General features: G+C 44.5%; 1 protein-coding gene across 11 annotated transcripts in view; it reads right to left on the bottom strand.

Annotated features, from left to right (window-relative positions):
- BACH2 (BTB domain and CNC homolog 2) overlaps positions 1-12,096 on the bottom strand; it is a 188,820-nt gene that overhangs the window by 9,072 nt on the left and 167,652 nt on the right. For 10 of the 11 annotated variants that reach the window (XM_027633581.1, XM_027633575.1, XM_027633589.1 and 7 more), the window contains one exon: positions 8,448-9,992. In XM_027633581.1, the coding sequence (XP_027489382.1) occupies positions 8,448-9,992 (1,545 nt within the window). Of the gene's footprint in view, positions 1-8,447; positions 9,993-11,328; positions 11,440-12,096 lie in introns of all 11 variants that reach the window. The other variant, XM_027633617.1, reaches the window with a different exon arrangement.

Raw genomic sequence — 12,096 nt, forward strand, 5'->3', positions numbered from 1 at the left:
CAGAGTGAAGTACCTCGCTGCAATTAAATTCAAACTAGTTTCAAGGAAGGGGTTATTACCACAGCAGGAAACCTGTCTCTGCACGGCCTGCAGGACTGAAAGTTTGATTAGGTGTGAGGTTAAAAATGCAACCTGACACCTCAAGCGAATGAAAAATACTGTATTTCAATTAGGAAAGGTCACCTAATCAGTATTTCAACTGAGCAGTACACTATATAAGAAGAAAGGGTCAAAGGAGCATAATGAAGCATATCCTACTAAAATATACACATTTTGAAATAAAACATACATTGACACTAATATTTTTGTAGATTACACAATATACATTGACACTAATATTTTTGTAGATTAAAGAGCACTGAACTTGTATTTCTTGAAAAAGTCAGTTTCTGACTTCAGGAGTTCTACCAATTATGCAGTAAAGCACAGCAAAGGCTGCAAAACACAAAGCTCCTAACAGTTTGAAGCAATGAACACACACTGTCTCAAAAGCTGAAGAATGGTGGATGTGCTTAAAACCTTTCTTCCCCAAACCTATCAGCTTGCTAAAATCAAAGTAAGTACCTCTCCTCAAAAATCTTTCTTCACTTGGAGCCCCAGACTGATAACTACCAAAAACCTGACGCTCCTTGGCAGATTGTTGTATCTGTTGGCCAAAATTGACAAAACTGAAGAAGGTGGCAACTGAATAACTCGATTGATCTCCTTTCCTTTTTTGAGTCATACCCACACTGCCCAAAAGATGGCAGTAAATATTTAGATTTCTGTCCCTATTCCGTATTCTGCACGCAGGCCACCAAAGAAGGTAAGCTGCTCCAGTCAAGGATAAGATTCCTTTGATCTTTAAACCCACTATTGTCTTCACGCTGTGTACTTTAATTATTTGGACATACAGAAAGTAACAACGAGGATTAGAAATAAGTTATCTTCATCAGAGCAATGAGTGGTTCAAGCAGAACAGTTTGCTGAGGACACACGTAATCCAACACACAGCAGTGGCCTCTGGCACTGACAGTCACAGACCCTCACCAAGGACCTGGACCTGCTGATAATGAGCTCCTCGCCTTGTTTATGACCATTCTTGGGCATTTTCTTGTACTATTTTATCACTGCTCTGCGCATCTCCAAGCCTGCGGTACGTGAAAGTCAGTGCAAACACCTAGCACATTCTTTCAGATGGTTTCATGCCCTGAACATTCATTCATGCCCCTCTGCTGCATGTGTCCAGGCACTCCTTCGTAACACGCTACTTGATAGGACAATTTAAACGAGCAAGAAGCACCAGACACTGCCCTAATCCCCTCAGATTCCTGCTTGTACACACAACTGCTGACCTTAGGTGCAGTGATGCAGACCACCTTGTTTATAGACTACTAACTAATGATAAGAAACGTTTGATTCCCCTCCCAAGCCTCAACATAAACTCAGTGTCACCTGCTTTTCTCTTAAGCTTCAACCAAGGTCTGAAAATAAAAACAGTCAGTGCTTTCCTCTGAAAGACACCACAGTTTCACTGCAAAATCAGTCCTTTCATGTTCCCAGTTTTTCCTTATTTTCTTAAGACCAAAGCGGAAAGTGATGTTAACTTTATTTCTTCCTCCCTCTCCCTTCCAAAACATATTTACTTGCATGGAGGATATGTGCTTGTAGTTGAAATGGAAACGAAAGGGAAAAAACTTAAATCTGTCAGGCAGAAGTTGCTGAAGGGAAATGGGAAAATAAATAGAAACAGATTCATTAAAAAAAAAAAGGATTGAAAAGAAAACCATCCACACAGCAGACCAGAGACTGCTATCAGTAATCCCAGCATAATCCCACTCCTGTCACAGGCAGCACTGTGCAGGATTAAAAACGTGAAAGGGAGAGTGGAAGTGAGTCAGACTCATTTCCTTCACCATTCACAGCATTTTTATTGCCTGTCTCCCTCTTCGAGAGAGCTGTCAACTGAAAAAAAACCAAAACCACCAAACCCTTGCCACAGATGCCAAATAACTGCACCAGGGCATTGCTGCAGTGAGAGGCTACTGGTGTTTTACATCTGCACAGAGTGAGACTGTCAGATGGTATTTATCATAACAGAGTGGTGAGTCATTTTGCAAGAGCCTACGACTGTGCAATGGGTGGGATTCATCTGACCCATGCAGAGCTGCATGAAGTGATGGGTTGGAACTACTTAGTGTCCTTGTCTCTGTTGTTGTCATGGAGGCCTTCAGATGGCATTGCATGCTTCTCCCTCCTGGCTGCAGAAGGAGTGGAGATGAGACTCAGAAAAGATTCTGTATCTCACAGTATCTGAGCTGTAAAATCTTCCCTATGAACACAATTACTCTTGCCCTGCATTTTTACACCAGCAGCAGCAGTAGTAGCAGCTGATTTTCCACCACAACAAATAAACTGGTACCTTCTATGACCACTGCAGACTCTATTGCCCCCAGCTCTGGCTGACGCATTCCTGAGAGGACAACCAATCCACCCTGGTGAAAAAGAAAACCTGTTTATGATTTTGTGGCATTTTTCCCCCTTTTAGTAGCATTAGGGTGGCACTGTAAATGTCATTGCTTTGAGTGGCTAAGTGAGAGCAGTGATGTAGATAGACAGGGACAGCCACTGACTCAGCACATGCAAGGCCCATATATAACCAATTAATTCCTTCAAGCTTCACTAGTTAGTGCCAGCTTGGATCATATGCCAGTTACTGCTGTGCTGCTCGTCTACTGTACTAGTTACTGCTGCTGCTGCTGCTCTCCCCCTCTCTTTTTCTCTGTAATAAAGGAAAGGACTGAGGACTTGTATCCACTCACAATAAAATATTGGGAATTTCTTTATCCCATGTATAAAATTAGCTTTTTCACTCTCTTTAAATTTTGACATCATCTCCCCTGAGCTGTCAAGCGCCAGTAAAGACAATGAACTCCCCAAGTCTGACTTTAACATCATAGTAACTAAAAGGACTTCTATATTAGACATAAGAAAAAGTAACCATTATGTATGGGGTATGGGAGGGGGGAACTCACAGTACCAGCCTGACCTTTATAAGCAGTTCAAAATCCTTGTCAATTGCTCCAGAGTTGTAAGAGATAAAACTCTTGCCTTAGTGCCCTTAAATTGAAAGCCAGTTACTGAAATCCTCTGACACTTAAAATTGCCTGGTCCTTGGAAGGCTCTCAGGACCCACTTAAGTAACCTATCACAGGGGGTGAATCCTATCAGTGCTTTTTTGATGCAGAAAGGGGTAATTTACTTCACACAGAAGAGCCCAACAAATTAATGTTGTTTTTCCAAGTATCTTCCTTGGCATGCATGTCTGTCTTCAACAAACACTCAGAAAAGACAGCTCCCAGGACAGGAGCTGGTGTCCACCTGTGTTAGGGGCTCAACTGCCTACATGCTATTTCAGATCAGCAGGTCCCACTGCAGATAGCATGTTCTATCTCATGCAAGAAAACTGATGGCCCTGTAGTTGCCTGGGGTCAACTCCAGCCTCACCTTCAGAGGGCCACTGGAGGTGTTCGGGTCACTAAATGCTGCCTGAGAGGGCACTGCTATGCACTGAGTGGAGACAGCCTGGGTAATCTTTTGGTTTTCCACCTGCCTCAGAGAAGTGGGTAACGGGCTAGTCCTGTAGCTGAGGGCTTTAACTCAACAATCAGATATGCGTGAGGTTCTCATCCTTTAGCCCATGACTTGGACTTTTATGCAGATCACACGCTGTTGGTGCTTAAAATGCTGGGCTGATGTCTTCCCATTCACTGCTTGCCGTGTCCCCAAGTTCCAGCCCTTCAGAGGATACAACAGTACAATACTCCTGCCCTTTAACAGGCTTTTCTGAGACTTGGGATAGCACAGAAGCACTGACAGAAACCATAGGTTTAAGAAGGGCAGATCAGGCGGTGAAATGAGGGGGGATAAAGTGCACTATTTCTCTGAAAGATCTGCTTTTACAAAAGAAATTAAAAAATGAGAGAGTCCTTCAAGAGTCCACACAAGGTCTTCAGATCAGGGCATAACAGAATTGGTTGCGGGCTGTAGGTGCAATGAAATAATGCAGTGTTTAAAAGAGGATCCTACTGAAATCTCAAACTCTCAGTAATCCAGTAATTCTCTGCTACCAGTATGGATACCATTCCTACTGAAGAGAGGAAAGAAAACAAAACTGCCATGAAGTTTATTTTACAAGACCGATGTCTGACAAGACTCCATTTAACCAGAAGTTGACCAACACAATGCCCAGTGATACCACTGAGGATCTTGGTCAGGAGAACACCTACCAGAAAAGAATATGCAAAGTAATTTTGTCATTTTCAAATTTGCAAACCTAGTAGAATCAGAAAAGCTGGTGTGACTGATCACCAAATACCATATACCAAAGCAAGTCAACACACGTATTTTTCTTGGTTCCTCTTCTTTCTATATAATACCCTTCACTAAGTAGAAATACTAAGCAGTGAAGCAGACTTAGCTTAGGTAACTCAGCACAGTTCCAGTAGATTTCTGGTAGAGCAAGTTTGGTTTACTCCTCTTTTCTGGGGCTTTGACTTCCAGCACTTTGCTAAGCATCAGCAGAGAAACAGAGAAAGGGTGGCTGCCTGTTGCTTGACATGGAGGGGTTTCAACTCTCACTGAAGGTTATTTACCTACAATATTCTCAATGGTCTAATTTCATTAGCTTTGTCTTTATGAAAATGTTCTTTGAAAAGTGAGCCACTAACCCAGGCGGGAAATTCTTTTGAAATACAAATGAAAGAAGCATTGAATGCAATTCTCTAGATAGTAACAGTTCTTGGAAAACTCCACCTCTTACCTCCTCCTGCTCTTGTTTATTCTTTTCCTAAGAAAACTCACTCATCAAATTAGACTGAGCTGAGATTTCTTTTTAACTGGTTTAGTAGTACAATATTTTTTGCAAATTTTCTAGCAGAAAAAAACATAGATACTTGTTGAAGAAATGGAATATCAAGAAAAGTAGGTAGTGCTGAAGTTTCTGTTCCTAAGTAGGTTAACAGATTGACAGACTACTTCCTTCTCAACAATTCATTATTTCAGGGCTTATTGTTTTGTTGTTGCTATTTTAAGCAGGATTGTCAGAACCCACATGCAAAGCACTGAGCTTTAAATCATCTCTCTAGTATTATATGCCAATACCTGATTTTTAACAACCTGTGGAGGCCTGAGAGAGCTGAGTGAAAAGAGAAACACAAACTATTAAATATTTCTGTGAAGTCCCAAAGCTCAAGTAACAGCCCTGTTCCTGCAACTCTGTAACATGGGGACACCCTACATTGCATTTGCTGCTTCTATCACAAAGCCTTAACAAAGGGAGATCATAGAGGAGTCTCGGAGGCTCCAGGAAGGGAAATAATAGGCAAAGACATCTTGGAGAAGATTTACCAGTGGTGTTATGAGGACTACCACCTCCTCTGACACTTGTGACTGCCATCTGCACCCCCGATAAGACAGGGAGGCTGGTGACATAGTGGGGTCACTCTCACCCAAAATGGCACTCATGCTGAGCACTTTTGACAGCAAGCAACTTTGGTCATGTGCTCCTGAATGGTATCTGTCTCTGTGTGAAAGCAGAATGCCCAAAAAAAGCAGAGAGAAGAAACCTTTCACTTACTTCTCATACATCAACAAACGACGTTTTGTGACATTAATTCTGGCATTGATGGCACTCTGGGACCCAAATTAAGACCAACAAGGTCCAAATTCCAGGGAAACTGAGCAGCCCTGAGATAACTGAGGGTCAGAGTCCACTAGGCTTATTCCTATCAGGCCGTCCCACCCAAATGAAAGCCCACTCTCAGCAGAAGAGCTTGCATGGCCACCCTCCAAAAGGGCAAGCACCTGCGTGTCACGTGCTTTCTGAATAGAAGCCCAGTAACACTATGTGTTCTGATATGGCAGGGGGAAAGGGACCTGTCTGTGAAATCATCAGGACAGCAAGGGCAAACCCACAATTTCAGGAAAGAGAAAGATTCCCATGCAGCTTGCAGGGAGATGAAGGACAGAAAGCTGTCCATTGCAGATGGTTGTGAGTCTCTCCTGCTGTTTTAATTGCAGCCAAACTGCTAAAAGTAGGTAGAGCAACTTATACAAGAACTTCCTGCTGCTATTAGATATTTTCTACTGCCTTGTTTAAGATATCCTTCACCGAGGTTCCTGCAGCAGCAGATCTTGCAGGATACACACCTGAAGTAACTGTATAAATACAGTATTGTTCAGTGAGGCTGCAATGCCCTTTCTTGCATTGGTAATGACCTTTAAAAAATCACTTTTCAGACAAAATCTGTACCAAAGCACTGGTGTGATCTGCTTACCCTTGGCTTGTTCAGGATAGTGCAGTGCAACCTCACAGAGCATTAATTTTCTCACCACATTTTTAATGCCCAGCAGCCCTAATCAAAATGCTCCGGGAAATAAAAATAATAATAAAAAAGCTATATCAGCAGTCCCAGGGAGAAAACTTGCTCAGCACAGTGCAGAAAGTCTTCCCAGGAGAAAACCAGCTGCAAAACCAGGAGTGGAACCAGCCCTTTCCTAGCAGCGCCCCAGAACCAGGTATGTCTGCCTGCCAGTGGCACACCAGGATGGACTCCTATTTTCTCCTCTCATGAATATCGCTCTTCTCATCCATGGTCTCCTGAATATATTGGCATACTTTTTTTTTTTGGAAACCACCACCAGTCCCCTATAACCTTCTCATTTCACTCTTCCAGGTTCACTTCTGCTGCAGCATATCTCCACAGAATTGCCTAATTATGACAGCTAATTAATCATCAATCCCAAAAAGGGTAAACTCCTGCCCTCTGTGCTGCCTCATGCTGAGCATTACCCTCTGCTGAGCAATCACCACACATGGGTGGAGACCTGATGCTCCCCTCAGTCCCACTCCCTGCTACTTTCTGCTCCTCGTAAAGGCAGGACTTCACTGAGTAATACTGGTATGGCCAGGCAGAGCTGCCGTACTGCTTCCTAAATGAGGTTCTACTCACAGTATCTCAGGCAGCCTCCCAAGGAGACTTCTTTCTCTTCTGCATTGTCCCGAGCTGAGGACATGAGGACAAAGATCTGTCGTCTCAGAATCATTGGTACGGTGTGACCAGGGATTAGGACACCAGAGGCTCCCCAGGCTCTTCAACCCTTTCTTGGAGCTAAGCAGCCAACTAAAGGAACCACTGACATCTGTCTGAAAGATATCTTCCAGAGCCTGGGATTTAGTGGAATAAGGACTGAGGGATAGAATGAAGTCCACTCTTTTTATTCATACTCCATAACTAAGCCCACCTGGTTCTGAACTGGGTGCTGTCAGCATATGAACCCCTTAAACCTGCACTTGCTGTAGCACAAGCTATATAGAGTGTTTCAGCATTACTAGAGGAATTTGATATGTGATTTCACCCACCTGCACTCTAGGTCATGCAGTTTCCTAATGAAGCTCTATGAAAACATCCAATCTTTTTCAGTTCCTGAGGTCCGCAACACATCTCCATGATTTAAGCCTGCTCTCAAACTAGTGACTTCACAAAGACAGCTTATTCCATCACGCTTAGTCAGTTATCACTGCAACATCTCCAGCTGACCCATCTCTAGTTTTAGAGCAGCCTCTCTTTCTCTTCCCTCTCATGGGAGAACTACATGGGAATTGACACTCTTCAACCCCAAATTATTCCCCTGTCATTTCCTTAACAGTCCTGGAAATCAAAGAATAACTTCTCTTTGAAACCATTTATGCAAAGGCTGCCAGAACTCACCACCAAACAAAATGTCACAGGCAGGGAACATGATCTAAGTTGTCACATAATGGAGGCAAAAACACACTACCTGCATGTGTGACACACACACATGTGCAAACATACACACACAGAGGGAAGATGATTTGAATACCATTTCCACAGCCCAGAGTGGCCAGCTATGCAACTGTTTAAGTAATTTCACACCTCTTTCTCCTCCCACTCTATCTCCCTCCTCTGCTCCAGCTGTTAGCAATATGCAGCACTGGCTCTTCAAGCGGGCTGCTCAACCCTCAGTGTCAGCCAAGGCACAACCTGAGGTTGCTCAGACACCAGCAGCAATAACAGGTGGAGCTGGAACCACCTCAGCAAATTAAGGATAAAGAACAATGCTTTGTGTCACACAAGCGGGCAAGGGAGGGAGGAAGACAGGACACTGCCAGCAGACTCCTAAGCACATCAGTGCACATCACTCAGCAGTTTGCTATTGTCCCATACCCAAATTTTCAGAAGAGCCAAACACCACGGAGGTCAAGCAGACCTGTTTATGTGAAGTCAATCACATGCACTCAGCTGATGAGGGAATAACCAGAAATTACTCTTTGCTGCTATAAACAAAGAAAGTGCTGGGGAAATGCAAAGTCATTTGAGAGAATCAAGGAGCGATTAACTGTGTCACAACAACTATGGTAATATGTACTTATCTTAAATCCCTACCTCATGTCCTCTGTCTTGCACAGGACATGATTCACTGTCTGCTTCTGAGAATGACCCAGACTCATCGCTGGAGTTTGTTCCATAGGATGGCTCACATTTAATCTGGGCTCGGACTGGGTTGTACAATCCATCCCCCACCACTCCTGGCTCCTGGTGCTCGGGTGCCAGGAATCGGGGGCCTTGGGAGCAAGGGGAAGAGGAGAGCTCGCAAAGACGCAGACTGCAGGGAGAGCCACCACTGCCGTCCTCCGCATACGAGTAGGAAGAGCATGAACTGGAGGTCCTGGTTCTGGTTTCCAAAGGAGGAGAGCGAGGGCAAACTTTAATTGGCACCGGACAGCTGGTGTTCGGCCGCATCCTTCCTGGCAAGTGATCAGCTGTCAGTCCGCTGTGCGAATAGGTCTGGGAGCTGGGGAGAGACTGGCTACTGCCAGCCCACAGACCCTTTGGCACAGTCTCAGTGAGGTCTTTGTCCAAGCTGCTCACACCAGAATATGAATGCACTGAAGTGTTTACTTGGTCACAAGCGTTTGAAGAGAATATAACACTCCTCCTGTCCAGTTCCCCTTCTTGCTTACAGAGAGTTTCAAAGCCGGGCCCCCTGAGCGGCGATCCCACTGTGAAGTTGGAAGCATCCTTCTGCATGGCATGGGACTGTCCATAGTTCCCTGTGAAAGGGACGTAATCAGTTTTGTGGTCACCCTGAGTTGTCCCTTTTTCAAAAGGGCATGCTGGACTCCTGCCAAAGTGCTGTTGGGAAGTGCTGGGGAAGCCAACCAAATCCATGCTTTTTGTTCTGTTGAAGAAAGATCGCAAGCAAGAAGGAGAAGACCCACTTTTTGGCCTGTCGACACAAGTGGGGCTTGGCTGTTTCCTGTCCATTTCAACATCCCCTTCTTTATCCCTGATGTCAGGTTCATCTCCAGACAGGCAAAGTGTGATGCTTTCTTCATCGTTCTCTTCATTCTGAGGCTCACTTTTTATCTGGCCCATAGCAAGTCCTGATTTGAGGCCATTTCCAGAGCTCTCTTCGCTGAATGTGCTTGCAAAACCTGAGGTACTGATGTGTGATGTGTTGTAGACATTCTTGGTACAAGCAAGCTGGTATTTCTTGTATCTGGGGTACCGTGTTACTGCATCTTTATCTAAATTGTCCTTGCTATCTCTCAGCATGTCAGAGTCAGGCAGCATCCCTTCCCCTTTGTCTGCTCCAGCAACAGTGGTTTCAAAATTGAAGGGCTCTTGGTGCATCCTCTCTCTTGGGCAAGATATTTTTGATGTCTCCGATTCCATTGTCTCCTCCTCATCTCCATCCGAGTTCTCCTCATCGTGCATGCGCTGACAGGTGGTATCTTTTTTGCACAGGAACAGGCCATCTTCATTGTTCAGCAGTTGTGTCTGAAGGAAGCTGAAGCAGGAGTCCTCCAGGTTGTGCATGCGCAGGAATTCCGCGCAGTGGATGACCTCCTGGATGTTTTCTCTGCTGAGTAACAGCTTAGCAGTATAGGCAAACTGCAACAATGGACCAAATCCCCTGACAGTGACCTGCAAAAAAAGAGAGGGAAATCGCCAGTGTTACCATCAGCTCTTGTTATCATCCCAACTCATTCATCATGTAGTTAAGATAACCTAACAGATCTGGCATTCAGAAATAAATACAGCTCAGCACCAGTTATTCTTCTATCACACCAGCAATGATGCTACATTCAGTAACTAGCACTGCTCCCTTTATGCTGTACATCATTATACAGGACCTAGAAAGTAGATGCAGTCCCTTTCCCATTGCACCAACCACCTGCTACATGACCCTGGCAAGTCACTTCAGTCTCAATTCACCAAGACAACTTCTTGTCTAGCTTGCAAGTAGATTTCACAAATCAGAGTTCCCTGTGCTTTGCATGCCAAGGAAAGGCATCTAGATGGGATGCAGTGCAGCCAGCACCTGCATGCCTATGTGAGGTTGGGATGCATGGCCTGCAACCTCTTTTTGGATATAGATGTCAGTGGTACGTGTTCCCAGCTCAGTTTCCTCTTTTCAAACAAACAAGAAGAGGAAGCACTGATGTTCCCTTTTGCAAAATGGCCTAAAGATCAGAAGAGGGACCTAGAAAGTAGATGCAGTCCCTTTCCCAGGCTGTGGGGATTTAAACTCACATTTCCCAGCTCCTCAGAAGGATATACTCAGGATGGTATGGAATATGGTATGGGATATAGGATACTCTGAAGGTGAGTTGCTTTTCCCTGTTCTTCCAATTGAATTAATGCCACCAACCAAGAAGGTGCTCAAGAGGTTGGCGAGCCATCAGGCCATGAATTTGAGATAGTCTGTTTCGTGACTAGCATGTATCTGAGTGAATAATTTGGTTCATCTCAACAAAAAGCCTATAAATTCCCTACACTGCCTCAGGACCAGTGGTGGAGTTCATAGATCTTTATAGAAAATCTTGACTTCCAGAAACAAGCCTTTGTTACCCATAGACCTGTACTTGTGATGCTGGATTATGAAGAAACCACAAGTGGTGCAGACTTTGACGGAGACAAAAATATTTTAAAACACCTCTAAAATTGCTCCCAATAGCTTTTCCATACATAATATTACTGCTGTATCTGCTATTTTAAGAAGCAGTGCATTTTCATGCATGTACTTGCACATTCCTGTTTTACAATACGCCTCTGGTACAGAATTACCAAGATTTACAGCTGGCTATTAAACTGATCTCTGCGTTATCAGTGTAACATTTTCTGCCTATTTGTTAGATTATCAGCTCACTAAAGGCCTATCTGCATTTTATCTATGCGGCATGATTAACAAAATTGCTCGGGAACTTAATGAGCTACTTGCAGGCTGATGTTTGGTAAGATCTTCAGTGTGGGGGCTTACACTCCTGCATATCTTGTAAGCTCCACAGCGGCAGCATAGGTCTGGAGGGACTCTGAAACACAAAATCCAGCTCTCCTGGCAGTGGTGTCATTTGGCCACTAGGTGGAATGGCTGGAAAGCAAATTAAAATTATTTTCTGTGCTGGGCCAGGGTTTCACCTGCCTGCTGCCCCAGCGCAGGCACTCTGCAGAGCTTCGGGCTGACTCATACAACTCCACAGCAAGGCTGTCTCCCACGCTGACTCAGGTTTTTGCACCAAGTAAATCACCATGATAACAAACAGCAGCAACACAGCTGGTAGAGCTGCTCTGTGCTGGATGCATCAGGAGCAGAGCCTGAGACTGTGCTGTGGGCTCCCCACGATGCCCAGTAGATACAAGTGAAGGATTATGAAAACACCATGAAAATCTGTGCCTTTACTTCCTTACGAGACATTAGCCAGTGACTCTTGCAATCTTCAGATCCAAAGGGGGAAAGTTTCTTTTCAAACACCTGGCACTTGTCATTGCCCTCAGGGAGAAATCTCTCTAGTGCCAATGCTTGAAACTGCACAAACAATAACTTTGGAAACAAATGGGTGCAAAGCTTGCTGCCAAGTGTGAAAGCCAGCGCAAGCTCTGCTGCCTGAAGCTGTCTAAATATTGATTTGGATCCCGTGTCAGGTCCCCTGCCTCAGCCCCACCAGTTTTGGGACTGCTTGCATCTGATGCATTCTGGCAGAAAGGCTGGAATCGAGCCACTGGAGTGGGAAAGAAAAGGCTTTGAAGC

Source organism: Corapipo altera, unplaced genomic scaffold, assembly GCF_003945725.1.
Source record: "Corapipo altera isolate COAL_440 unplaced genomic scaffold, ASM394572v1 2b, whole genome shotgun sequence".
In the NCBI taxonomy this organism is placed as follows: domain Eukaryota; kingdom Metazoa; phylum Chordata; class Aves; order Passeriformes; family Pipridae; genus Corapipo; species Corapipo altera.